Source organism: Meriones unguiculatus, chromosome 1 (genome assembly GCF_030254825.1).
Source record: "Meriones unguiculatus strain TT.TT164.6M chromosome 1, Bangor_MerUng_6.1, whole genome shotgun sequence".
Lineage (NCBI taxonomy): Eukaryota > Metazoa > Chordata > Mammalia > Rodentia > Muridae > Meriones > Meriones unguiculatus.
This window is the reverse complement of record NC_083349.1, coordinates 3,294,098-3,321,932: the sequence shown is the minus strand read 5'-3', so window position 1 is coordinate 3,321,932 and position 27,835 is coordinate 3,294,098. Positions and strand designations below refer to the sequence as shown.

Below are 27,835 nucleotides of genomic sequence, written 5' to 3'. Positions count from 1 at the left end.
CAATCCCCAGGCTTCCTTTCATCGACAGTCTGTGCCTGGAAGGGTGAACAGAAAGTCTGTTTGGGTTTGAAGGCAATATAATGAAGAGAGCACAAGGAGAGTCCAGTGTGGCCAGAGCCAAGGAGACAGGGCTGGAGAAGTGGGCAGGGACCAGGGATATAGGACTTTGAGAACCAGCTAGGAGTTTGGGCTCTGTCCTTGGGGCAGGAGAGAGACCTTGAGGAGTTTCAAATGGTGCAGACATGACCTGGCTGCAGTTTTAGCTCACTCGCTCTGCAGTGGGAAGACAGATGACACAAGAGAAATAGAAGCAGGGGGAATGATTGCCCTGATGCTCCCATAATCTAATTCTGCATGCAGCCGGTTCCTTCTCACGTGCTTGAAGCGCTCTTGGTGCTGCGGCGTCTGGCTCTACATCCTAGCTTACCACCGACTCCCCGTGAAGGCTCAGACTTGGTGCCTCAGTTTCCTACCGAAGATAACAGCGCTGCTTCCCTCCTGCGGTCCTTTGCAGGGACACAGTGACTGACTCCAGGTTTGGATCCCAGCACAGTGCTGGGTGCACGAATCCCGGAAGCATCTCAACCAGTTACAAGCCGTACTGCAGCTCACGACCCCTGCGACACCTATGTTAGCGTTCTGTTACTGTAACAGAGTATCTGTAACTGTACACTATCACCAAAAAGTCAATTTAAAAGGAGGAACGATTTGTCTGGGCTCTCAGTGTTGGAGGTTTTGGTCTATGATCAGCTGCTTTCCAGACTGCAGTGAGGAAGGCTATGGTGGGAACCCGTTACAGAGGAGCCAGAAGTGAAAAAGAGAGGAAGAGACTGGTGTCAAATACTCCGGTTTAGGGAAACACTCCTTTGTCACTGACTTCTCACATAGCTGGGACAAAAATAAATAACTAAATAAAAACAAAAACAAAAACAAAAACAAAAACCTGACAGCGGCAACTAAAGTAGGAAGAGTTGGTTGCTTTGGGGGCCCAGCTTTAGATGGGATATAACCCATCCTGATGGGGAGGGAGCGCGGTGCCAGGAGCCACAGCAGCCTCTGCCGTCAGGAATTAGTGTGCAGACAGGAAGTGAAACTAGAGCTTACAAAGCCCCAAGGCCCACCCCCAGCAAACTACTTCCTCCAAGAGGCCACACTTCCCAGAGTCCACAGCCTTCCAAAACAGTGCCACCGGCTGGGGGAACCAAGAGTTCAAACACCGGAGTCTGTGGGAGACATTTCATATTCCAACCCGTAAACCCTCATAGACCTAGACCTTCCCCACAGGCTCCACGGTTAGTTTCCCCACATTAGATTAGCACCAAGCAGAGCCTGCAGGCCTTATAGAGACCCTCCTGAGCCAAAGGGTAAGTGGAAAATACTGAACAAAACGCACTTTCTGTCCTTAACATCTGCCTCCTCCTCCCTGGTCTCCCGCTGCCTCAGAGCTACGGCTTTCTTCCCTTGGCAACACTACCAGAGCTGTCATACCACATACTCCTCTGCCCAGGGAAGAGCCTGAGACTGAAGTCTGGTTTCTGTGGCAGGAGCAGAGCTTTTGCACCATGGTAAAGCGGAATCACGTAAACGGAACCCTCTTAAGATGGGGACTGTGTGTAGCCAGCAGATCTCGACTCTGCTAAAGCCGGCTGTGAACTTCCAGCCCCAGCAGGACCGGCCACTGCCTGGTCCAGCCCCGCTGTGCATTCTGCCTTCAGCTGTCCCCCAGGGCCTGCCCTAAGCCCTACTTTGCAAAAGCTGTCTGGATCTTTCCAGTTCTTACCTGGTTACTGTCCCATGTTTGGGATTCAATATGGGATTGAATTGGGATTGACTCTCTCCAGGGACTATCCATGAGTCCCTATCTTGTCCCTACTGGCACCTTCTCCCCTCTTTCCCGAGGTTCTGCTGGGTTACACTCTGTGCATGGGTGGATCTCTGTTCTCATCACCCAACCCTGGAAACCTCCGAGATACCTTGAGGTTCCCTTTTCCCACCTCTATGGCAGGGACATCAAGAAGCCCAGCTTGGGTCCTGCTACCTCCTCCTTAGCTCTGAGCCAGCCCTGGCCACCAGTCACTTCTGCATGCTATGCCTAGATCATAGCTGTGGGACCTTCCCATTTTTCATTCAACAGCTTTGAGTCTGCTGTCCATGCAATTCACCCTTATAAGTTGGAAAAGGAGTCAATCTTGTTTATTAGGGAGCCCACAGTCAGATTTTCAGTGGTGATTACAGCAGGAGAGAGGACAGGAGAGATGCAGGAGCTAGGTGTCCTTAGAGTGAAGGAAGGGGTACTTAGGCTGGGAGGGGCCTTCTCAGTAGAGCTAGAAGTGGGAGCAAGAATCCCACAGGCCACCTCCAGAACAGCAGCTGCCCCTTGTTCCACCTCTTGGCGACGTCAGAGGTGGGCCAGGCCACCGGGGTTTGTGCTTCTTGTGGGGCAGTTTCCAGGGACTCGTTCTACACCTGGTGACGGGCGTCTCTCAGGCTGCGTGCCGGGGCTGGGTGCAGAGTTTGCCAGCCTCCAGGATGGAGTCTGGTTGGCTTCTGTCTCTGGACTTTAAAAGAAGGTCCTGTGGGGAAGAGGAACCAGATGGGGTAGACAGGCCTTGTAAATGACTCTCAGGTGACGGCCGGCCCCACCGTAGCAGCACACGGCCCTTCCAGCTTTCAGGGGCCCTCTCAGTTCGGCCCTGAGCAACACACCAGCCACAGCACACAGGAGCCAGGGAGGAAGCAGAAGGTGAGGGGGATGGGAGCATCAGGAAGGACAGGAATGGCTTGTCACGAAGAGCAAGTGACAAAACAGCCATAGAGGACATGGTGGGCTAGGTCCACTGTCTTAGTACATGAAGCATGAGCATGAGCGATGTTTTGGGAAATTTTTGACAGAAGCAACCATGTTTGGAGCTGCCCTGCCTGTGGGTTTCAGGCCATGACACTCCAGGGTCACCGGCAGCAAGTACAGGACACGGATGGGGACACTCCAAAGCTTGGCTCCCTGGCTCAACAGAGAGGGCCCAGATCACGGAGGGAAGGAGACCAAGGACAGCATGGGCTGAGCAAGGCTTGGGGCACAACAGGGCACATAATGGAATCCACCAACCCTGGTTCTTTGGACCAGCTTAAAGAGCTCGAATGTCGTGGCTCTGCCTGACCGAGCAGGGCGTGGGGCTCCTGCGGGGGCTCTCACGGGAAACCGGCCCCGTGTGGAGATTCAGCGGCTTCAGTGTTCTTCAGCCTAGTCCAGCAGCGGGAGGCACTGTTGTGCTCAGTGCTGCCCTGCTCCAACTAGGTTCCGAGTGTGACCCAAAGCAGGTCCCGAGGGCTGTGGGCATCAGACCCCAGGTCCTCAGCCAGGGTTCCCAGCTGGGCATCCCTGCCATTGACAGAAGCCCCAGGGCAGACATTCCTGTAGGCTGCCTCTATCTCCCTTCAGATACCAGTCCAAAGAACCTGCCAGGATTGTGGGCAGCACATGGCACGCGGCATGGGCAGACAGGGCCCTGCGGCTGCCTGCCTAGTCACCGTGGGCTCCAGCTGCAGGGTGAACCCGTGTCTACACACGGGCTCATGGGCGTCAAGCTGCTCTCGGACCGGCTGGGGACTTTCGGCTGCAGAGGGAAGAGAAGAGCTACGAAAGCAGGGTGGAGCAGGAGGCAAGGGGCTCGATTACTGTTGGGGGAGGCCCTAGTAGGCACTCTAGAACCCTCAGGTCATGTAGGATGGAGACTAGGCTGGGCGGATGGGGATGGGCCAGCAACCATGAGCTAACACTGCCAAGGCCCTTGACTCTGCTCTGGAGTTAGCTCAGGGTGTTCCAGGCCCCATGACTGCCCGCAGATGCATGCCAGGGCATCGCTTTCACTGGGGGAGGTTGGAGGAAGGTGGCAGGACCCTGGGAGAACACGGGGTGCAGGGGCAGGGTACCTTGCGCATACTTACAGCTCATCATCGTATTCCTTGGGGGGACAAACGGCAACCACAAGGTCTATCCAGTCCTGTGGGGAGAAACCGTGTGACCGCAGGCACACGGAGGGGTGAGTTATGGACCTGCCTGGTGTTCTGGTCCACTCTTGGGCTTCGTAGCTCAGGGTCAGCCAAGGACACAGTTGAGAGCTGGGGTGCCCTTCTGGGGGCCTCACACTCTCGGAAAGCACTTCCCCAAGAGCAGGGCTGCTAGACTCTCAGGTGGCACTAAGTTCCCAATGCAGATCTGTGGACCAGGGCTGGGCAGCCATTTCAGAATCAATCATATATGGACTGATAGAGGTGACCCTTTATAGTCTGGGCACATCTAGGAAAGGTGCCACAGACAAGCTGTACCCGTGACCCTGAGCCATAGCAAACATGGGTTCTTTAGGCCTCACTCTCTGATCCTGGTGCTCAGTTCCCCCAATGGCATCATCGCCATTGTTGGCTTGCCCAACACTGTCCACCCTGGCCTCGGGTGTGTTCACTGGCAAGACCTAAAAGAGCACTGCTCCCCCCTTCCCGACCCTGTGCTGAACTCTCCCCCACCCTGTGGCCTCCCTCCCTTTGCTCTGGGAGCACGGAACACAACGGCTCCCTCTGTCCTAACACAGCCATTCAGATCACCAAAGTCATCAGCGTGTTACCCGTTGGTCTTCTCGTCTCCACATCCTTTCATGTGGGTCCCAGGCCCATCTGGTCAGCTTCCTCGGCACTGAACTTAATACCTCAGGCTCAGCTGTCTGCACACAGTGGCACAGGTGTGCACTGCACAACCTGAGTGGTACCATTTGCACTGTAGTCTGAAGAGGGCCCCCTCAGACTGCACACCCTGAGAGACCTCATGTGTAGGCCTCATCCGTGTGGGGTACCTGCTTGGCACGGAGCAGACTACCAGACCCTGGCATCTGCCCTCTAGCCTGTTCACCCCAGCAGGCCCACCGACACTCTCTTGATCCCTACTTAGCACACACTTAGAGAAGACCCTGGAGTTCTTTTCAGCCACACCCAGTCTTCTGGACTCTGTGTTTGTGCACTGGTCATTGGGACTCAAGACCACGAAGTGGCAATTCTCAGTCTTCCAGGTCCACTCCACTCTCTGGACCTTGGGTACCAGCCCTGGCCTGGGCCATTGCCATTGTAAGGCCAGGCTTCGAAGTCTGGTCTCAGGCAGGTGGTGAGGGGGGAGGGGAGGGGCTGGCTCTCACCCCGCCCTGATTCCAGGCCTTCTGCAGCGCAGCCTCTGCCTCAGCCAGGGTGTAGTCTGTCACAATCTTGCCATTGATGGCCATGATCTCGTCCCCCTTCACAACACCGCCTTCGGGAAGAAGCAGACAGGTCACCTGACTACTTGTTATGTGTGCCTGATTCAGGGTTAGTGCGGCTCACCGCTGTGGGACAGGGAAGAGGCTCCACCCTGGGCCTGAAAGCTCCTGAAGGGCAAAACCAGGCTCAGCTCCTCAAAGGTCCAGCTCACAGGCTCGCCATAGGCTCTGCAGAGCCAGGAGACCACAGAGGAGTCCTTGGCACCCCGGAACTGCACACCGCAGCAGGATGGACCTACATTTCGGGTGCAATTCAAAGAGCCTGAACCATCAAGGCCATGACACCCCTCCAATGTTGGCCATGCTAGCGCCATTAGAAACAAGTCCCTTTAATTCCCTCCCAGCATGCTCAGCACTTTTCAGAGTGACCACAGCGAGTCACATATGTGCTGTGACTGCTCCCGGTACACGCCCAGCGCCTCAAAGGCAGGACCGTCTTCCTGGCTCACCCAGCACTTCTCGTAGCACTTAACACAAAATAGGGACTCAACAGCAGGATGGTTTTTAAAAAAGAAAAGCGCTGAGCTACGCTGCTGGATAAGCGGTCCTGGGATCTAGTGGTTCTAGGCAGGTGTGAAGTGGAGACTGAACAAGCTAGTCACTGCACGACCCTTGAGAGCCCCGGCTGTGCTGATACGCACCGAGGCTCTGTAAGCACACAGCTTATGTAAGTCTCTCACACCTCTCGGCCATCAAACCTCCTCTCTGCAAAGAATTCTGGCTTTGGTGTGCACAGAACACTAACACTTTGTCTCATGGAAATCAATCACTTGGAAGCCTTGCAAGTGCAAAGGTCACAGGTGTGCGGTGTGTGTTAGCAAGGTGGCAGCCATAGTTTGGAACTCGTGTTCCTGGGAATGTCCTGAGATGTCTAAACCAGCATGAGAACAAACCTCATGCAGCAGATTTTTCTGTGCAGAGGGACTGAGGATAAGTGACCCTCAGTGAGGCCACGAGGGGACCCAGGGAGCAGCACAGGTCCTTCCCTGACAGACAAAGGTGGCCAGGCAGCAAACCATCCTTCAGATTGCACAGAAATGGGGATAGGAATGTCCAGTAACAGGAAGTTACAAGAGGCCAGTCTGAGCAGAGCCTCTGAGGGACTGAGATCAAGGATCTGAGTGGGACTGTCTGGGGGCTCTCTGAGGCCAAGGTTGGCAGGGCTGGACAGCGCCCAGGGCAGCGGGTGCACTGCCCAGCTCAGTGACTGCTGAAGCCCAGCTGCCTTTCATTCAGACTCCTGTCTCCAGCGCCTGTCCTAGCCCTCTCTGCCTACAGGCGGGCTTTGCTGCAGTCTGAAGGGATCTGATCCTCGGATTTTCTGCTCTAGCCTAGGACTGAAGGGGACCTGGGCTCTACAAAGTGCCCCTGGGGCACAGGAGCCCTGTCTGTGTGGCAGAAGCATCAATAAAGAATGGAGTTGGAGGCACAGGGTTTCAAAGGCTGACAGGTGAGTGAGTTCATAGTGTGAAGCAAGAGGCAGCCTGGGGCCTGAGACAGTAAATGGCGATTTCTGTTTTGTTTTTTAAACAACAACAGGGTCTTATGTAGCCCAGGCTTGCCTCAAACTCACCAAGTTGTCTTGAATTTCTAATCTTCATGCTCCCGGCTCCCAAGTGCTGGGATTACAGGCATTTGCCACCAATACTGGTTTATACAGTGCTGGGGTGGAACTCAGGGCTTCATGCATGCTAGGCAATCGCTCTAAAGCTGAGCCACACCCCCAGCCCCAGCACTGGGTGTTTCCCGAAAGGGAAGGAAGGCACAGGGAGGGCAATGTGTATGGCATAGGGGTGGGAGGTCTGTGGCGCTGTGGGAGGGGCCAGGCTGGGGAAGCACCTGGGGGTGCTACCTATACTGGGCACTAAACCACATGGCCACTTTGCCTGGATTCAAGTCCTGCCTGGCATCTTTCATTGGCTGGAGATCCTTGAAGACATGGCTTGACCTCACCTCATCTGTTCCTAAGCTGTGAGTGGGGTTATGAACGGATTCCATGGGTGAATACCATGAACTCCTCAGTCCCAGGCCGTGGCCAGGGCCGTGGCCAGGCCCGTAGTCTAAGGCCTGATATGGGACTCATTCCACAGACCACCTGCTCTATGGTGGCACCTCCCCCTTTCTCCCTGGAAGGCTTCCTTCTCTTCACCAGCCATCTTTGTAGGCTTCACTGCATCCCACACCCCTGGTTCTCATGGCTTTCCTCCCGCCATCATTCCCTCCGATCCTTGGCTGATGATCCTACTTTAAGGCTCTGAGCCCATTTCTGCCACTGGCCTAGGGGTCCCTAGGGGGCAGGGTGGCATCTGGCCATGCCACCTCAGGTCCTGGCACCATGGCCCAGGCCCAGACAATGTCTTAGACTAGCTATATGGTTTGCTGGATGCACCCGACATTCTTGAACAACTGGGAGGCCATTTAAGGCAGTGGCTGCCTGCTCTCCTGGTGCGTGTGGTGCAGTCGTCACACTATCTCCCAAATGGGCAGAGCCGGTCCGTACTCACCATGCCGAGCAGCGGCTCCCCCTTCATAAACGGCAGAGACGACCACCTTCCCCACAGGGGAGTCCACTCCACCCTCCAAGGCCAAGTCTAAAGACCCCTCCTGGGTGGAGGAAAGCAGAGCTTAGGTGACCACACAGACAGCAGCCCGTGGGCATCAGGGAGTCTCACAGAGCGGTCATCCAGTGCAGAGGCCAGGGAGAGTCACGGGAGAAAACAGGTCTGGGTTGAGTGTGCACCCCCCCCAAACACAAGGAGCAGCAACCCCGGTGGCGGGGGGAGATGGGGAGAGGAGCAGGAAGCTTTCAGGTCACCAAAGGGCAGATAAGGACGGTGACCAGCCTCTGCCCCGCGACCAGGTACCTTCTTGATGCGCAGAAGCCGGATATCTTTCCCTGCGATCTGCTCTGGCGAGAACTAGAAACAGAAAAGCAGGGTGGGGGCCGCTGCGAGCTTGCGGGAGGGTGGGAGTGGCCCTGGCCTCGACAATGGACACCCCCCCCCAACAGAGCCATGAGGCCCAGCCAGCCCCACTGTTACAGGGTTACTGGGTGCAGAAAGCATGTGAACACATGGCTGGGGCCTGGCAGGAAGCTTGTGCACACGCATACATGGGACACACACTCGCACATACAGCAGACACATGCAGTGCACATGTATACACACGCATACAGTACACATGCCATGGCTGTCAGTCATTAAGGCCATCTAAATGGAGCCTTTGCAGGAAAGAACATCTTGGGACATTGCTGGGCTCTCTGCGAGCCACAGGTTCAGAATAAACCTCCCATTCTTCCTCCTTTGGGGACTGCTCCCCCCTGAGATACAGTGTTCCCACTTACCATGGAGTAGGGGTCAAAGCCTTCTTCATATTTTCGGAAATCCTGGAAGCAAAGGCAGGGCTTTAGGATAGAGCAAAGAGGCCACGGAGGCATGCCACAAACTCAGACAGGCAAGGAAGAGGCAAATGAGCCAAATCCCCAGAGGTCAGAGGTGAGCAGGGGACTGGGACAGTTGTGCTCAGGCCGGGGGTGGGGGGAGGAGGTTGGCAGCCACAGCAGCTGAAGTAACGGAGCGGGGAGGGGGCAGGCAGGAAGCTGCAGGAAGCACTTGGAGGAGCCTGGCCTGTCTCTGCTCTGTTCAGTGGGTGGCCATCTGTGGCTTCGGAGATACCACTGGGATCTGGGTGCCTATGCAGTTGGTCCTCGTCTCAGAGGAAGTCTCGTTCTGCTGGCCTGTCTGGCCCAAGCTGGCCTTTTAGGTCCCCACTGGAGGCTGTGACCAAGCCATAAGGGAGAAGCCATGCTTCTCTGCTCGGTGCTCTGCCCTCACAGAGGGGAGCGGCTCTGTCCAGGAGCCGCCTGTGCTGGAGAACACGGCCACAAAGTGACAGAGGAAGGCAGACGGCTCTCCATAGCAAAGGAAGGGAGGTGGTGCTGACGTTAGGGGGCAAGTGCCTGGCTCTCCTTTGCTGATCTAGGAAGTAAGAACCCCCCCCCTCCCCAAGGAAAGGGCACAAACCCTGGGGCCCTGGCATGGTGGGGTTGCTGTGCTAAGACAGCCAGGACTTGGAAATAACATGGTGAGGATAAGCAGGCAAAGCCAGGGCGAATGGCCTAGGAGTCACACACACACACACACACACACACACACACACACACACACACACACACACACACACGGCTGAGCTAGGGCACCCACGGGCCTCAGAAGCCAGGCTATTCCTGAGTTAGGACAAAACCACAGCCAGCCCCCAGAGGAGAGATGGCCACACAGCTCCCTAGGTCACACCAAGTGTCTCCTGAGGCCTGAAATCAGCACTGTGAGTAGGCCAGAGATCCTGCCCCTGCCCAGACTGCAGCCATGAAACTCGGGCACAAGATGAGGGCCCACCTTCAGCACACGGGCCCTTGATATCTGCCTGCACCCTTTCCCCATAGCCTTTTATCTTCTAGGCTGAACCCCCGTGAGGCCTTGGATCTGTGTGGCCAAGGTCAGGGACCACATCCAGATCTGTTCGCACACATCAGACAGCGCATAGAACAGGGACACAGCATATCTGAGCACCAGGGAGGTTACTAGGCAGAATCTGGGACCCGTGTCCTTGTCACCAAGAGAGGCTGTTCTATCCCTGGCTGTTCCTTTTGAAATGCTGGGCCATGCTGGCCACACATCCCGTGGTGGGACCCTGAGCACTGTTCTCAGGGATGGCTGGGTGGCAGGTCTTATGCAAATTCTGAGACTTATAAAACATTACTGCTGGTCTCCCTTAAGAGAGCCACGCCCTCTGTTCAGCAAATGGGGAAACTGAGGCCAGAAAGGTGACATTAATGCTTAAAGTCACAAGAGTCAGAGGAGGAGGCCAAGGGCTTAACACTAAGCTTGAAGCCTTATCACCCTGAGCCATTGTCTTCTTCCTCTTGAGGGTTGTTTGTGTCTCCGGCTATGGGCCTTTCAGTGTCTACTGGGCAAGGGCAATGCTTTGAGAGGCAGGTGGCCATCATGCTTATGACAGACAGAAGAACCAATGTCCTGGATCTAAATCCAGGGTCTGACACCAGTAGGGACCCTCCATGGCTCCCTGTGTCCCCCATCCCTGGTTGCTGTGAAGTTAAGACCCTTGATGAATCTAAAAGTGGGCTTGGCACACACACCTTCTAAGGATTGGCTGTCCTCTGCCCATCCCCAGTCCTGGGCCATCAGCCTCTTTTACAGGCCCTCTGCCTGTACCTCCTACCCCAAATACTTCTATTCTCTGCCTATCAAGTCAGCTTGTGAGTGGAGAACTGGGGAGACTGTGGCCAGGTTGCCTTTGATCTGGGGGTCTCTTTCATTGGTGGTGAAACTGTCTATCCAGTAGTTGGCTCTGGATGCAAACCCCAGGATGTAGGGTAGCTAGATGGCTACCTGTCTGACCTAACTCAGATGCCAGCAGGGACTTCCAAGTCCCAGTGAGACTCAGACAAGTGGAGGAGCCAAGCTGCCTCCATGTCCTGAGACCAAGGAAAGCTGTGATCAGCTTGGAGCAAGCACAGACCAGAGAAGCAAGGTGGCAGCCAGCTCCCCTGCCCCATCCCTTCCTTCTCTCCTAGGACGGAGCCAGGGCTGATCTTGGCCTCCAGGGTTCCCTCTGCCCTACTTCCTCTTTGGACCACCAGAGGGCAGGGATGGGGAATCTTTCTCAGTGCTTAAACTCTAAAAGCCGTGCGTGCGTCCCCCTGTGTTGGGGCGAGACAGTGCTGGCCTGAGGCTTCCCGGGAGATGGCACTTGGAGCTGCCTTGAAACTGCCAGGAACTAGAGTGGAGAAGGAGGAGTCGGGAGTGAGACGGGTGGAGGAGGGTCAGACACACAGGGCCACGGGCACGCAGCTACCACGGGCGTCACTTTACTTGTCTGAACGTTGTCTGATACACCACCATTCTCTTCAGCATCTCCTGAGGCTGTCAGGAACGAAAAACAGTCCCCACCACGTTAAAAACGGGTGTCGTCTGCCCCCTGGTGCCGGGCTCTGGGGCTGCCAGCCTGGGGCCTATCCCTCCCCACACAGACTGATGTTAGGGACCCTGGAGGCCTCCCACGCAGCAGTCACTGTGAAGCTCAACAGACACCACCCATCGTGAACCAGAGAGCACCAGCGGACTCAGCAGGCTGACTCAGGGCATGACCTTTACCCTTTGTGCTAAAGCTCAAAATAAGAGCTGGAGTGACCCGCCCTGACATTTGTGTAGGGTTACCCTGAATGGAAGGAAAGTTCTGCCATAGCTGTGGGAGGCCAGTCAGAGGTTGGAGCCCTGTGGGGTGCCTGTGAGCCCCGGCTCCCTTAGCTGTGGGAACTGGGGTGAGCAGACCTTTCTATTCCCCCAGACCTGGTCCTACTGAGGGCTGAGAAGCAAGGGGGAGCAAATCCTTGTCTATTTTCCCGGTGGAGATGCTCCAGGCCTTGCCATGTAGGTCTTGGCATGCAGTCAGGGCCACCACGATCTCTTAGGCATGGCAGTAAGGGCAAGAGCATGGCTTGGGGTTCCAGAGACTTGGGTTAAGCATCCAGGATGCGCCAAGGATCATCAACCCCTCACGCCTCAGCTTCCTCAGCTGTGAGTTCTGTCTGCCAGGGTGCTTCTGAGGCCACACAGAGCCTAATACATGGCAGCTCCCCCAACCCCGAAGTCTCAAGTATTAACTCTGATTTGTATTCACGTGTGTGTGTGTGTGTGTGTGTGTGTGCGCGTGTGCAAATGTGCACGTGTGTGCGTGTAGATGGGGGCCAAAGGCCACCTCAGGTGTCATCCTCAATGCCAGCCACCCTGTCCTTTGAGACAGGGTCTCTCAGTGACCTGTCACAGTAGGGTAGGCTGACCAGCCAGTGAGCCCCAAGGACCTGCCTGTGTCTGTCTCCTCTGTACACAAATGACGTCATCATGCCCAACCTTTTTAAAAATGTGAACCCTGGGGGTGAGCTCAAGTCCTCACACTCACACAGTGAACACTTGACAGCTCAGCCCCACACTCAACATGGAGCTTCAGGCTGTGTGGTCAATCAAAGAACAAGAATCTTACGGGACAGGTCCACACCTACTGCAAACCACGTGGATTCATCTTTTGGCCCAATAAGGAGGTGCCAAGATGACACCTGATCTGACTGCCACACCTCACTTCCCTTCCAGAGATGTCAGAGCCCAGGCAGGAGAACCCTGGTTCACTGCTCCCAGGGGTCTTACCAGGACCTCAGATTTCACAGCTGGCCTGTAGATGAAGTTGGGTTCCTGATGGACCATGACAGGTTTGGAGATGGTGGACACGCCAGGGCCCCGTGGAGGCTGTGGGCTTGGGCAAAATGTCTACAGGGGTTAGTTTAAGAGAGACCAGTGTGAAGTCCAGGAGGGTTTGGTCGGAGACAGCCAAGACACTCCTACAGACATGCAAATCACTCCCATGCACAAGAGCCAGCCCCATTCAGCTTCCCCAGCAGAGGTCTGGGGTAGACTGGCCACACAGACAGAACTCCACTGCCTCAGCGTGGCCGAGTGGCTCTAGGGAACAAGCCCCTTGGGTCAAGTCAGAGCGCACACTTTCAAGGTTCTCTCGCATGGGTCACCCAGTGTCCCCGTCCTTAAAGAGCTATTTCTTCTGGCTGCAATTCAAGTCCACATAGTGTCACACGAGGTATCTGTGGTTCCCAGTGTCTGGGCACAGTATCCACAAACCCTGGGGTGAGGACCCATCAGGACAGGGCCATTCAGGAACTGACAGCACTTGTCTGCATTGCTCTAACCTGGTAAAACATCTCTCATCAAGGCACAGCCTTGCCCCAAACCCCCAGCCCTGTGACGGGTCCTGAGATAATGTCAGCACTTCATGGCCTGACTTCTAAAATCCCCAGTGGGATTCTCTACCATCCTTTCTTGTTTTCCCACTGTCCTCAGACTCCTCACACTGCCCAGCTTCAGCCCGGAAGTCGTTGCACCTCTTCTCTGCCAGCCCAGAGTGTAGCCTGGAAATTACTGCCTTCTTCACCTCTCTCCTCACCATCCTCACATACCCAGTGCCCAACAGAGTCTCTGGCTTATGGTAGCAGCTAATTTAATAAACAACAAATATGTGTTGACTGAATAAACAAATAACTCAACAGTGTGGCGGGCATGGCCGGCAGCACCTGGGCAGACATGACCTTCCTCGGGCAGGCGCTGCCGTGCCGGGCACACCCAGCACCTCTTTCTACCACCTGAGGCCTGCTGAGGCACGGGTGACTGTGTAGACGTTACCTACGCTCCCGGCTGAATGCACTGAAAACTTGCCAGCGGTACACGGGCAGGACGGATGGGATGAAGGCCTCCAGACAAGAACAGCCCCAGGTTTTCTGTGAGACGCTCATGGTGGCCCAGTCCTTTAAGGTGCTTTCTGTGGGGACTTTAACCTTCCCTTTGCTCTGGTCGGCAGTGAACAGTGGGGCTTTCTTAGTTCCTTGGAGAGTTAGAGAGAGCGGAGCCAGTTTTGCGCCTTGACTCGGTGTTTGCTGAAGTGATCTCCCATTCACGATTTTGTTCTAATTTACTTCATTCTAATTTTCTTGGACTAGGGACTCTTAATGGCCACCATCGCTGCCTGCTGAGCACTGACGTGCCCATGCCACCCTTTTAAGTATTAACTCAGAGTGCATTCCTTCAGGGTGGAGACGGAGCACGTGGTACAGTGCCTTCCGAGCACGCACACGGCTCTAGCAGGTGCTGTTTGCTTTCCTATTTTACAGACCTCCATGCTCACATACACGGAGTAATAGGTGCCAAAGCCATTTCCCCAGGGAACGCAGAGCAAGACTCCAGACTTCAAGGGACAACCCATTACCATTTCTGGTGCCATCATTATGTTCCTCGCTGCTCTGACGACCTGCCTCTGCCCGCTCTGTAGTGAACCCCGAAAGGCTTAGCTCTAAGGCCTGACAAGGCAGCTGGGGCTAACTGTGCTAGCTCAGAGAAGAGCTGTTTCTGTAGTCACTTTCTGAAGAGAAATGCTAACCTCTGGAGGGTCCAGGTGCACAGTCTCGTGGAAGCTTTGTCAGCTTGGCTCCGTCCACCAAGAAGTGCAAAGTCTGAACGTGTTGTCTGATCTCAGAATCAGAAATGTTGAGAAGCTACTGCGTACCTTCTCTTCACTTACAGAGCAGCACAGGGCCTTCTGCACCAAGCCAACACAGTCTCCTAAACCTGATGTCTGCTTGACTGCCTACCTTCTCTTCACTTACAGAGCAGCACAGGGCCTTCTGCGCCAGGCCAACACAGTCTCCTAAACCTGATGTCTGCTTGGGCTCCAGGGAGATGTTCCAGGAGTAAGGAGACCTCTCTCTCCCTATCTCAGCTTCAGAAATCAAGTCCCTCACTAGAGGTCCACAGGATTCCACTCCCTTGTGATCCTCCCTGCCCCGTGATCCTCCTGCCGGGACTGTCAGCCAGTTAGCATCAGGCTCCTGGCACTGCCCTTGACTCTCCTGACTGACCTACTGAACCCTCTTTCCCTTCAGGAACTTGAGTGGCATGCTGCCCCAGCGGACAGGAGCCTCCTCTGCTGAATCTCCAGCCTGGCCACTGGCTACCAGGATCAAAGTCTCACACGGCCCTCAGGGACTGGCTCTTCCAAAGCCGTCTTTGGATAAAGATCAATCAATGGGAAATATGTCTTTGTCAAAGCACAGCCGCTCAGTCTCTCAACATCCAAGAAAAACATTCCTCATCTTTTAATAGTAAATTTGAGGATCTCTAAGAACTCTCTCATCTTCAGTGTTTCTTTCTTGGGCAGTGGCCAGAAGTGTCTGAGTATTCCACGCCAAGCCAGTGCGGCTGCTGGCTGGTGCTGTGGGAAAACGAGCTGTAATGTCGTAGGCCTGTCCTGGGTTGTTATCCCTTCATCTTCAGAGCTAGCTACCCGACAGCTTTCCCCACGTCCCCCTTCTCCAGTTACACCAGGGGCTCACGGCCCACATGGGAGGGTTTCTCCGTCACTGTGAAAACCCAGCTGGCTACTCATCTGCACAACCAAAAAGTACCGAGCTGCAGGTCACCAGCCCTCACTATCTCAGGAGCTACCTAAGAGGGCAACACCACTGACCCAACACACTGCTGCTCATTTCGTGGTCACAGCAATTCGCCGTGCAAACACGGGGCTTCAAAACCAGCAGAAAGCACACGCATGCAGGGCAGGACAGCACACATGGGAGACGGGGCGAGATGATGTTTCCTTCCATCTCCGCTCACTGCAGCCGCGGAGGGCACGGGAAACAGCACCCATACCCCACTTTGTTTGCAAGCACAACATGCAGAATCAGACGGTACCTTTGGGGTGGGGGGGAAGCTCCGCTCAGGGGTGGGGGAACTGGTGGGCCTCCCACTGTGAGTATTTGCCTCCCAGTCATCTCCTGGATGACCTGGGTCTCCGATGCGGAAGGGGTGGTTGCCCAGGGCCTCTTCCAGTGCTGCGGGCAGTGGGCGGGTGGGAGTGAGGTCTTGGGTGGGAATGGATGGAGGCGGAGGAATGGGGATGGGGGGTGGAGTGCGTTGCACCCAAGGTGAGGATGAGGTGCTCGTGTGCCCTGCTGAAGGGAGCACAGGAGGGGCGGGAACTTTGGGGGGTGGGCTGGCGGGCGGAGGGTGGGGCATCACAGGCAGTGCCGAGGGGGTCTTGGGGGGGTAGTAGAACATGTCCAGGGGGATGTCGTCCAGGTCAGTGGTGTGGAGGTGGAGCCCACCAGCGAAGCGCCTCAGGGGTGGGGCCAGAGGAGACACAGAAGGTGGGGGAGGTGGGGGCCCTGTAGTCATCTGGGGGTGAAGAAGTTCTGTCAGTGTTCATCCCACAGCACATCAACAGCAATGCTCTGCTCTCTTTCCTTTGCTGTGGAGCCCTGTCACTCAAACCAGAACCGCGGGCGCTGCCACCCAGCTGCCCAGCAGAGCCAAGTAGGGCTGGGAGAGAGGAAGCCAAACAGAAGTCCAAGCTCTGCCATCTGGGCATGATCAGACAGTTTACCCTCTAGAGGCAACCCTCAGTAAGGACAGCAGGGACAAAGCCCAGTGGAGGACAGAAGGGACTTGTGGTCCCTCAGAGGATAAATTCATAAATACAGACTCACGTCCCTCCAGGGAGGTGATGAGTCGTAGACAGTGAAACATCTATCAGTGTGGCCAGTGATGATCACTAATGGCCATCGTGCCTCCCCCTGTCCCCAGGGTTCTGAAGGTGCCGGGAGAATTCATGTGAAAAGACATTTCTGTTACCTCAGCAATCTCATTCTCGGCAGAGGAGATCTGCTGAAGGCGCGTCTGACAGAGCCTCTCCACCCAATACTGAGTCTTTTCTGACTCCTCAAGGTCTTCCCGCTCAGTCTCAGACACCTGGGACCCAGGATCCATGTCAACAGGAGAGGACAAAGCGTACACTGAGTGATGTGGACAGTAACACACAGAGGCCCTGCTCTAACCCCCCCCCCCCCCCCCCCCCCCGTACTGGTTCGCATGTCAGCATAAAGAAAAAGCATCAGGCTTCTTCCACCTGGACCTGAGAACAGAAGTTAGGAAGCAGAGGCTGGGGAGTCGGGTGCTGAGAAAACCTGCATGCCTTGCCTAATGATGCTGGCTCCCAGCATCCACAGAACCCTGAAGCTCTTGGGGTTCTTTTGTAGCAGCTTTCCTCCTTTTATGGATTTAACCTTATTCTTGTTTCCCATCAAGGCTGCTCTGTCCTTAGAAATCCAAGTCCAATCTTATTCTTCATTTTGAAGCTAATCTATTCCTAATGCCAGACCTAATACACTTCGCATTTCCCAGGACTTCTCTGGTTTTATAATCTAATCAGCTTGGCATTGTGATTCATGGGAGCATTAAAGAGAAGCAGAAAGAACACTGCCTGCAGCCAGGAATTTCAGGCCAACCAACTCACTCAGCACACAGAAACTACTGTGAGAGCACTATTCGCACGGTTAGCCTTAGATACATTCCCAGGTCATAGAGGTCTAGCCTCAGACACACTGTGGTGACGGGACAAGCCTCAGACTCTACACACAATTTCCTGGAGGAGGTTTCAGACTTGACATCTACACTAAAAAGTTGGACCCAAACATGGAGAGCCAAGCCAGCTTGGTGAGAGCAGACTGAATCAGACAGGCGAGTGCAAGGGTAGCCAGGCATTCATGAGAGGCAGAGGGGTTGACCTCAGATAGACTGTGAGCCAGAAGACCAGCTCCACTGTCAAACCTAAAGTGCCAAGAATCACACCGTGGTGGGGCAGAGTAAAGGAGGCAGAATCATGTATCAGGGACTAGCCTGAGACCTAGTCTGAGCAGGGAGGCTAGCCTCAGACCCTGTCTCTAAACCAGGAGGCTAGTCTTAGTCTCAACATGCTCCTAACCTAGAGTTGACCTCAGATGACCCTGCGTAGGTGGGAGGGAGGCTGTGTTTATTCTCTGTCTGTGGAGAATGGGCCCTTGGCAGTACGGTGGGCACTAGGATGGCCCAGGACTGTGCACACACCTCCTGGGCCAGGCGGTTGATCTTCAGCTGCTTCTCCTTCTCTAGCATCTCTTCCTTCTCTTTGTACAGCTTTTGCTCAAACTCCAGCTCCTTCTTGTTCTTCCTCAGGTCCTGCAAGCTGTCGTACTTAGCTTTCTTCTTCTCTTTTCCTTTCTGGGCAGAGGGAGCATTGTGCGTGCGGTAAGGGTGAAAAAGTGGCATTGGCACTAGCACAGGACAGCAAACAGGGCATCCAGTTCTCAGACAAGACAATACAAAGCCTGCCTCAGTGAGCCCCACTCCCCTCTCTGTCCTGTCATACTGGACATCCAGCTTCAGGCTGCGGTCAGGTGGCCATGGCTGCCCACTGTAGAGGGGAGACATCTCCCTCCTCAGCCAGCTTACCGCCTCACCCACTAGAACCCTTTCTCAGCCTGGACCCACCACATCTCTAAAGTGTGGGAAACAGCTGCCCACATGCTTCCAGTGAGTGCTCGTGAAATACCCTCTATGAAAGGGCTTCAAAACTCTCAAAGTGCTGCCTAGGAAAAGGCATCACACTTCCCTCCTAGGACCTGGGTGCCTGCCTTCCCTGGTATCAAAGGAGAAAGCTGGCTCCTGGTCAGATGCCGGAGATGCATCCTGGGAGAATCTAGAAAATCAGAGAGAGCTAGTCAGCCTGATGTACAGAAGTCAGCTGTCATGGTCTAGACATGGGGTATTCTGTCCTGACCTGTCACCTAGAGAGACTGGAGCCAGTGTTCCCTCTAAACTGTATCTTTCCGTGAGGACTATCTGAAAACTCCAGGGCTAGGAGGTGCAAGGTCAGGAGGAAGCCACAGCTCAGAGAGGTGAGTCCCTCACACAAAGACAGGCATCCAGGAAGTGATGAAGCCAGGCTCAGACCTGAATCTTCCAGGTCCCAGTTTCCCACAGTGCTCAGATAATCAGGGTACGAAGGAACACAGCAGGAACACAGAGCCAGCCCTTGGGGCAACTAACTTCCAGAATAACTCTCCAACAAGGCTTCCTGCTTTTCTGCTCTTCGTGATCTCAGAGATGGAGGCTTGGAGTGAGGAGCTGAACTTCTCAACAGTGTCCTCTCACATCAGCTGAGGGTAGTGGTTTTCTACAGGCCTCGATGGGTTCATCTTGCCCCAGCTAAAGACAATCCTATCTCCAAGAATGTCTAACACGCTTTGGAAATGCTTGCCTCTGGGACCCACCTCCAGAGTGGTCCTCAACATCGCCAGGAGATGCTGCTCCCTGCTTCAATTCTGCTCAGCTCAAGGCCAGCCCTGCTCACCAGGCCCCTGGCTCAGCTCAGAGGTGAACCTCCGCATCATATGTAGGTTTAGACAGCCATCCTCAAAGGAGCCAGAGACAGTCTGCTTAGTGGCAGCCAATTAGAATAAGGCCATGATGTCCTCAGAGGCTACCATGATAGGAACGGCCAGTCTATTGATTAGAAAACAGAACAAAACCTACAGCAATGTCAAGATTTCACAGCCAGAGCAGGCTCGTGAGATGGGCAGTGACACAGATCACTCCTGTCTCATCCCCAGGAAGATTCCCTGCTGACAGATGCAGATGAGCAAGCTTCCACGGAGCACGCCCGTGAGCGCCTGCACCCCTTGTACAGATAACTTAGCTGCCCACAAATCTGCCTTCCGTGCCAGGCTGGGAGCTCCAGCACATTAGGCCATGCATGACCTACTGAAGCAGTTCGTGTGTGTGTGTGTGTGTGTGTGTGTGTGCATGTATGTGTGCATGTGTGTGTGTGTGTGTGTGTGTGTGCGCGTGTGCCTGTGCACATGTGTGTGAGGTGGGCATGGTGCACTCATATTGCTGCAGCACATATTATGTGGAGGGCGAGGACAGCCTTAGGCAGTAAGCCCTGGGAGCCTTCCACCTTTTGTCTGAGCCAGGCTCTCTCCCTGGATTGGAACTTTACCACAAAGGCCTGTGTGTCTCCAGGGCCCTGCCTGTCTCTGCCCTTACCTCAGTCATCTCTGAGATCACAGGTGCATTTTGCCCAAGTTTTTATGTGGATTCTGGGATCTGAACTCAGGTCCTTGCACTTGAGAGGCAAATGCTTTAGCTACTGAGCCGTCTCAGGTCACTCAAGCAGTTCTTGTGAAGGGTCCTGGACTGAGCCATGACTCCTCCAGGCCACGCAGAGCCTGGGGCCACATGAACTGGCAGTCTTGAACTGAGAGGACTTGTCAGGGTATAAATAAGAGACATGAAATCTCTCCTTTCAGATAAGGAGATTTTGCCTCCTGATGCTTATGGCTGTGGACATCACTCTCCCCCCCCCATTCCTTCGCTCCAGCTACGAGAAACAAACCATCCCCAGTGGCTCTGGACAAAGTGATGACGGGTTTTCAGAGCTGGTGTGAGGGAGGTGCTCATGTTGGCCCTTTAATCATCAGTTACATTTATGGCAAATATCTGTTTCCATCCAGGCTGAGAGAAGAGATTCTATTGACCAACAGCTGTTCTTTTGGGAAATGAAAACAGAAACCAAAATATCAGCTGAATCTAGCACAACGACAGTCGGTGATGGGGAATCTAGCCCGACCCCTTCCCCGAGGGCAGCATCCAGGGATGGCGACTTGTGTGTGCAGGACATTCCAGCTCACTTCCATTTCCACTGCTATTCCTGTCTGAAGAACACATGATTTATCTGTTTGCACTTATTATTTTTCCAGTGAAGTCTGTGTGTGTGGTATGTGCATATATCTATGCACTCAGTATGTGCATTCATGTATGTAATAATGTATGTGTGTGTGTGTGTGTATGTCTGAGCACGTCCACACACGTGTGTACAGCATACACTGTTCTCTTTAGAGAATTTGGAGGATCAAATTCTAATAGAGACTGTGATGGAAAGAATCAGCAGTCTAACTCAGAGAGTCTGCCCCAGAGTCCGGCCTTTATCCTGCAGCAAAGACAGCTACAAATACAGCCCAATACAAAACCATAGCCTTGCCTAAAACAATACGAGATTATTTTGCAAGGCTTTTGTAACTCAGCTGTATGTGAGTTTTACAGATGACAACGGTGTGTCACAGTGTCAAAAGGTTGGACAGGACCTCAAGCCGTGGACTAGCCTGTGACACAGAGGGCACAGATAACCCTAGGAGACTAACGGGGATGGGAAGACGTCCTGCAGAAGCTGTGGCCTAAGCCTGCTCGCTGCTCTGCAAACCTGGGATCCCAGGGAAAGCGCACACCTGTGCCGGGATACCACCGCTGGTGTGACTGGGGTGTGCTGGGCAGTGCCCCAACCTCACATTGCTGCTGCAGCCTTGCTTCCGAGGAACCTTGTTAGAGAGAGCTGAGCTGGTCCAGTGAGGTCATAAATTGAGTTCACTCAGATTTATGCTGGCAGCCTGATTTCCAAATACCAAGCCATCTTGAATGTCCAATATACAGTGCAGATACTAACCATGGCATTTTCATAATCAAATGTTGATGAAATTCAGTAAGACAAAAGATGAGAGTTTTATGGGGCCTGGAGATAGCATAATAAGATTTAGGCAGAAAATTAAAGGTCTTGGAAAATGGAAAGATACATAATCCTAGCCCTGGGTAGAGATAGGTCTAGAGCATAGTTGGAATTAATATGGTTGCTTTCCCAGACTGGGGTGCCAAATTCCACAAAAGCGACATCTGGCAGGGTTGTTATGAGGTGCTTTATGTCACCTCCCCCACTGCCAGCATTTTCACCCTTTCTAGCCCAGGCTTCCGGTCTTGGCTCTGGTCCTGCTTGGCAGAGCAAGTCTGAAGCTGTTCGCCCCTGCCCAGGCCCATCAGAACCACCCAGGGCTTAGGCAAATCTCATGCTAGAAATGCACGGTCCCTTCCCATGACACCTCTACACAGCACCCATGCCAGACATCAGACTGACAGGGGTCGAAGGGTCAGCTTTGCAAGCAGAGAGGAAAAGAAATGTATGGAAAACACCACAGCTCACATCAAACTCAGTGGCACACCTGGCTCAGGCCCATCCTACCTTCCGAATGGTTGGGAATTTGCCATCGTACCGGTAAAACCACCCAAAGGCTACAATGACAGAGGACAAAGGATGAGACTCGGAAACCGTGGGCAACAGTTGGGAGTTAGGTTCCCAAGGAGCGTGTGGCTTTGTGAACTCCGGCAGCGAAATCATGCTCTCTGGCCCGCTTTCCCCTCACCCAGTGGTGATGGATCTGGGGCACAGCAGAGGCCGCCTGAGTGCCGCCCTGATTCCCAGGTCACTACCAGTGTGCCTCCCCAGAACGCTGGCTCCGGAAGTTCATGCCAGAAAACCAGAAAGATCGTCCTTCTGGAAAGACATGCTTTTCCAAATCACAGAAAAGCAAAACATGACAGCAAACACAATGGCCCCAGGAAAGAGAGACAAGCACTCCCTAAGCTGCTGCCTGGTCTCCACGTCTAAGAAAAGGCTTTGAAAAAAAGGCAGCTTAAGCCTCTGCCTGGAACTGCTGCCAGAAAGGGCCAAAGTGTCTCACAGCTCAGATCACAGCCCCTCTTAGCACCAAAGAAAGGTAGTCATTCTGGAAGGTTCTGGAAGTGTGGTTGTGGTAACAATAAGCAGGAGAGAAGCTTCCAGAAAGCAAATGCCCCACCCAAGCCAGATAAACAAGGCATACTCCCCTTGCCCAGGCAGTGGGCAGAACCCCAGACCTGAACCCTCAAGGCTAATAGTGACAACAGCCCATGCTCTCCTGGCAGGGCTGCCTTTTGAGCACAGGGCTAGATCAGGCATCCCAGTTCAGCGGCCGATGTGGGAGGGGGTAGGGAGTCAGCCTTGTGGGATAGGCCAGAGCACTGGGGTGAGGGGACTGGGGTGGGCAGCATTTAAACATCTGAGCTAGTGGCTCTGCGGCACTGCCATGTAGCCTTGTCCCTAAGGTTCAGCACTCAGAGCACCCTCACAGACCCCAGCGGTTCCCACCGTAGCCCAGCTCTCTCCAGCTGGACTCTCCACTCTCTCTGAAGGAGCTGGGCAGAGCAAGCAGGGCAGCCAAGCCGGGGAGCAAAGCATGGGCGCCAACCTGCTGTCCCTGCTCCTCCGTGCTTCCGTCCAGGTGGTCTGCAGGCTCCAGCTTGGCCACCACTCCCTGACCATCTACCCAGGGAAGAGAGGGGCAAGCTGACGAACCAAGAGGCTTTAGAAGAGGGGCTGTCTCCAGGAAGCTATGGGGGCAGGGGCAGCAGCAGAGCTCAAGAGCAAGTTTTCTTGCTCTGGCCGGGCACACAGTGCCTTGAGCCTCAGTGGCCTCTAATCCGACACCAGCATTAGAACTGCTCAGTGGGGCGGTGGGGTGAAAGCTGGGGGTGCAGGGAGAAGGCAGGCTGAGCATTAGCTCTGTCTGAGGAGAAGGGCTTTTCACGGGGGGAATGGATCTTCTTACTTCTCATGCCCTTAGGGCTTAACATCCCCCAGGGGGTTACCTGAGCTATGGGGGCAGCAGATGAAGGCTGGGACTCCCAAGGAAGCGACATACGAAGGGCATATGCCATTAGGGTAACAGGAGTCTCAACATCGTGTGGGAAAAACGTCTACCCACTCCAGTTATTTATAACCCGGAGTCTGGCCTCCCCGGGACCCCAGAAGGGCATATAGAAGCCTGCTTATGAACTATGTTTTGAGATTTCATAAGGTCTCCCTTTTCAGGGCTGGTGCTCAGTTGCTTTGCTGTCAGCTCCAGTCACACTTACTGGATAGAGGGACGATTAAGACAATGGAGACATAAAGGGTTGCTTGGTTCGAGAGAAAACTCCCATTAACTTTCAAATCATAGGTCTGCTGGATGGGCAATAATTGGGGGTATTCTTGAGGGAGAGGGTGCTAGCAATGTTGCAATGAAGCCCCTCATCTTCTAGCTAACGGGAGGAGTCTTTGATTAAAAAGTAAGAAAGAAAACTCTCCTCCCTCACCCTCTGCTGCTAAGCTAAGGAGGCATCTCTGTGACCGTGTGTCCATGCTCTGAGGACTGGGCCGTGTGGCCGGCCATGGGTGATGGCTGAGGCAGCTGTCATGGCCTTGGGAGACCAGGGCTGGGAAAGCTGTCAGTGCAGGCTGCACGCTTAGGCTGCTTCCTGTCCCCGGAGCTGGATGCTCCAGGCTCAGAGAGGCAGGGACCCCCACCCCCTCACAGGCACGAAGCCCTTGCCAGGTCTAAGGTCTAACCGGCTGGCCATCTGGGTCCAGAGCTGAACAAGGGGGGGGGGTGCTTCTGCTAGCCGTGCAGCCTTCCCTTACCTCTGAGGCCTTCTGTGGAGTGGGGCTGGGGAGAGACAGAGGAAGCTTCTCAGAGGCCTGACTGCTATCGCAGATACTGTCAACTTGACTCGATCTAGAAGCCCCTGGGAGGCAAAGCCCTGAGTGCTTCCATGAGGAAGGGTCTAGACTGGGTAAACTGAGGCAGGAAGTCCCATCCTAATGTGGGTGGCTCCATTCCATGGGCTGTGGTACCAGATTGAATAAAAAGGAGCAAGTGAGCTGAGCCTCACCGTGTGTGTGTGTCTGTGTATGTCTCTCTGTGTGTGCCTATTTGTATGTGTGTGTCATGGCATGACCAGCTGCCTCATACTCTGGTTGCCATGGCTTCGCTGCCATGATGGCCTGTATCTTCAAACTGTGAGCCAAAGCAAACCATTACGTCCTTAACTTGTTTTGGTCACAGCAACAAAAGAAAGAGCAAACATGAGGCTAGTGCCTGCACCGTGAAGCTGGCTGCAGCCGCCCAGGTGGGCAGAGGACTCAGTCATCAATCTGAAGCTGTGTGCTGCCTCAGGATAGTGGAGCTGAGTACAGGGAAAACTCTTGCTCCTTTTATTCAGGAAATTTAATTTGGTTAAAAAGCATTAAATAAATACCTAGCTTGTGAAAGGGCTTTTATTTTCCACAATCCCTGAGAGGGTGTGCTTCTGTGAAGGGCACTGCACTGACTCAGATTACCTTCAGGAGAAGCAATTAAAATCGATTTCTCTCCTTCTGAAGCTCCCGTTTCACTCACAAGAGAAACTAGCTCCCGTCTAAAACACGAGCTATTCACTGGAAACTTATCTGGGGCCACAGCCTCAGCAAGCATGGATGGGCAGGGGGAGGTGGTGAGAGTGTGCCTTGTCGTGCTGAGAGATGACACCTGTGCCCTGCTGCCAGGAAGGAACAGGCCGGGGGAGGATGAAACGAGGAATCTCAGTACCGCACGGCTGTCCTGGTGTTGGCAAGGGGCTTTCTCTGAACGGTGCTGGTGGGATTGCCAGCTGGGTGAGCTACCTAGACCCCATCGCAATGAGGAACCTTGGTTCTAGCGTCCGGGGAAACTCCCAGCTGGGGGCTCCCACAGTCTAGGCCTGAGCACGATAAGGCTAGGAGAACCTGCCCATAGGGGTGGGAGTGAAGACCTAGTCAGGAATGAGGGCCCTGTGATGACCATGGCCCCAAACTGCTTGGAGTCCCTCTCCTCTCGCTCCTCAGACAGCCTGGAAGATAGGGCTGAGAGCAAGTGGGTGGGCAGCCTCTGATGGAGGCCTGAGCTGAGACTGGAGGAACACACGCCTGCTGAAGAGGAGACGGCTTAGGCCCAGCATGGTATAGCCTCGGGCTCCCGTGCTCCTGTCCCTGCCTCTACCCTCAGCTGCCCATGTGCAGGAATATCTGTGATTGGTGCTCTGACCAGCCCCTCCCCCAGCTGCCTGTCAACCTTGGACCACCAGCGATCTACAGCCTCTTTTCTGATGCTCGTTGCAAGCCAGCCCAAGTTCAGAACCAGGCCAAAAGACAGCCCGGCATCCAACAGGCTCAAGGAGTCATCCTGGAAGCCAGTCCCACACCCGCCAAGCTCTCTGTCCCCTCTGCAGCATTCCAAAGATCCGCGGCATCTGTGTCGTGGGGTACGGCGTGGGAGGTGGTGCGTGAACCAGATGCCCCAGACAAGGACCTCCCACTCCAAGGCACGACTGGTGGTCACCTCCACACTGCCTCTCCCCACGTGAAGTGCAGCCCAGGCAGCCCTGGGATATTCACGTGGGGAGGGCCCGATGAGTGCAGAAGACCGTATTTCCATTGAGCCCCTTAGCCTCGGGCCATGAAGGGCCCCCTCATCCCGGACAGGTAATACGTACACTTGGGCTTGCGGAGGGGCACCGGGTGCACCTCTGCGGTGATGGTTTTAGGCAGAATGAGCTGTTCCTTTGAGCCCCAGTCTTCCTCCCACTGCTTCTTAAACTTCTCTTCCTCTTCCACGATCCTGAAAGGAGACCCCATACCTGTGGTTGGCGGCAGAACCTCCAGAGGCTCACCTGTTGCTACCAGAGGACCCTGCCAGCTTGGAAAAGGAGGCTTTACGGCTCTAGGGCAAGCCAGGACCACAACCACATCTGCAGTGTGTGTGTGTGTGTGTGTGTGTGTGTGTGTGTGTGTGTGTGTGTGTCTAAACTGAGTGCACACAGCCTCAGCAGTGTGCTCTGCTGAGATGAAAGGCTCCATTAGAATTAAAGAGGGATTTTGAGAAAAGAGGATTTAGAGCGGAGTGAGCTGGCTCGGCAGGTGGCTTGCCACGTTCCTGTGGGCACACTTAGGTGCAGTGCCGAGAGCAGCCCCAGACTGAGTTACTCCACCTTGTTTGGAACAATAGCTTTGGGCTGTGCCTTGCCCTGAGTGAGTCCATGACACAAAGCAGTGTTTGCCTCTGTTGTGAGGAGAAATGCAGAGGTGGGGAGACCCTGCAACTGTTGTGCAGGTAGACACTACCACGTACCCAGGACCACCCATGACAGCTCGCTCGTAAGAGTAAAGCGGTACCACCTAGAAACACCCACAGTAAGCTGGGAACACAGGGCATATGGGTCTTGAGAACTGTATCGGAGAAACGAGCTCCGAAACTTACCCAGCACACTAGACTAGGGAAGGGGGCAACATCCCAACCTGAACCCCATAAAGAGAAGGACACTCGATACTGTCACAGCGACAGGTCCATCGACAGACGTGCACAGGGGACAGCCAGCCAGGCCCTTCCCACCGGCCCCGGGGCTTCTGCTCATGGTTGGAATAAAGGAGGGAAATGGAGCCGGGCACGGTGGCGCACACCTGTAATCCCAGCACTCTGGGAGGCAGAGACAAACGTTTCTCTGTGAGTTTGAGCCCAGCTTGTCTACAAAGTGAGTCGAGGACAGCCAAGGCTACACAGAGAAACACTGTCTCAGGAAGAAGAAAAAGCGGGGGGGATTGGAACTATTAGGTGGATTTGAGGCAACGAAGTCAGTGTGTCTTGTGAATTTCTTGTGATTCAATGTGATGCTGTGGAGTTACACAGATGTGTCTACAAATCTGACTAGCTCTGCTCGGGACTTGTGGCCATGGGCATGAGGGCTGGACCCCGCACACTCACTGCTCAATCTCTTTCCGGTATCTCTCGTTCTCCTCAGCCGCCTTCTGGGCGATTTCCTTTCTCCTCCTGAAACAAACAGAGGTTGGCCTGTGTGAGTGTATGCACAGAGATTTCACTCTTCTTGTGGCTGATTGCTGATTTGAGAGACATTTTAACTGTCTTCTGCTGTGGCTCTTCCGGTGTTGGTGTGGAAGCGATTCTGCTAAGTCTAGGCCCTGTACTCCTGGGTAGTTTCGCCTGGCGCTGCTGAGCAGGGGTTGTGTGCCACGGGAGCAGGCGCAGGTGCCATGCAGAGGTAAAGCAGGGCCACCCACCAGGCTAAGTGTGTGACGGAGGAGATGGAGCTCTTTCCCCTCCCAAACGCTCAGTGAGCACCCAAAGACATCAAAGTTGGTAGTCTGACACGGGTTTTGATTTACGACCTGCTTATCCCATTGATTTTCTCAGTCCGCTACTTCACACAGGGAGAGGTGGGGTTTGTCACCACAGGTAGGTGTCCCCATGGCAACGGCCAGGCTCCTGACCCAGACTGGATAGCATCCCAGCCTGGCCACCTATGGCTCTGGACACAGGCAGCTTCACCTTCCTAAGCCTCAGCCTTCTCTCCTATATAATGGGCTGATACCATCTACCT

At 54.4% G+C, this 27,835-nt stretch overlaps 1 protein-coding gene across 1 annotated transcript in view; it reads right to left on the bottom strand.

Annotated features, from left to right (window-relative positions):
- Positions 1-2,171: 2,171 nt before the first annotated feature.
- Ush1c (USH1 protein network component harmonin) overlaps positions 2,172-27,835 on the bottom strand; it is a 43,507-nt gene continuing 17,843 nt past the window's right edge. The window contains 16 exon segments of the mRNA XM_021640368.2: positions 2,172-2,533; positions 2,535-2,573; positions 3,529-3,634; positions 3,946-4,001; positions 5,181-5,290; positions 7,802-7,901; positions 8,162-8,215; positions 8,641-8,682; positions 11,189-11,239; positions 12,518-12,637; positions 15,623-16,105; positions 16,562-16,678; positions 17,813-17,965; positions 21,813-21,862; positions 25,937-26,061; positions 27,202-27,267. Coding sequence (XP_021496043.1) covers positions 2,399-2,533; positions 2,535-2,573; positions 3,529-3,634; positions 3,946-4,001; positions 5,181-5,290; positions 7,802-7,901; positions 8,162-8,215; positions 8,641-8,682; positions 11,189-11,239; positions 12,518-12,637; positions 15,623-16,105; positions 16,562-16,678; positions 17,813-17,965; positions 21,813-21,862; positions 25,937-26,061; positions 27,202-27,267 — 1,807 coding nt within the window. The 3' untranslated portion in view covers positions 2,172-2,398.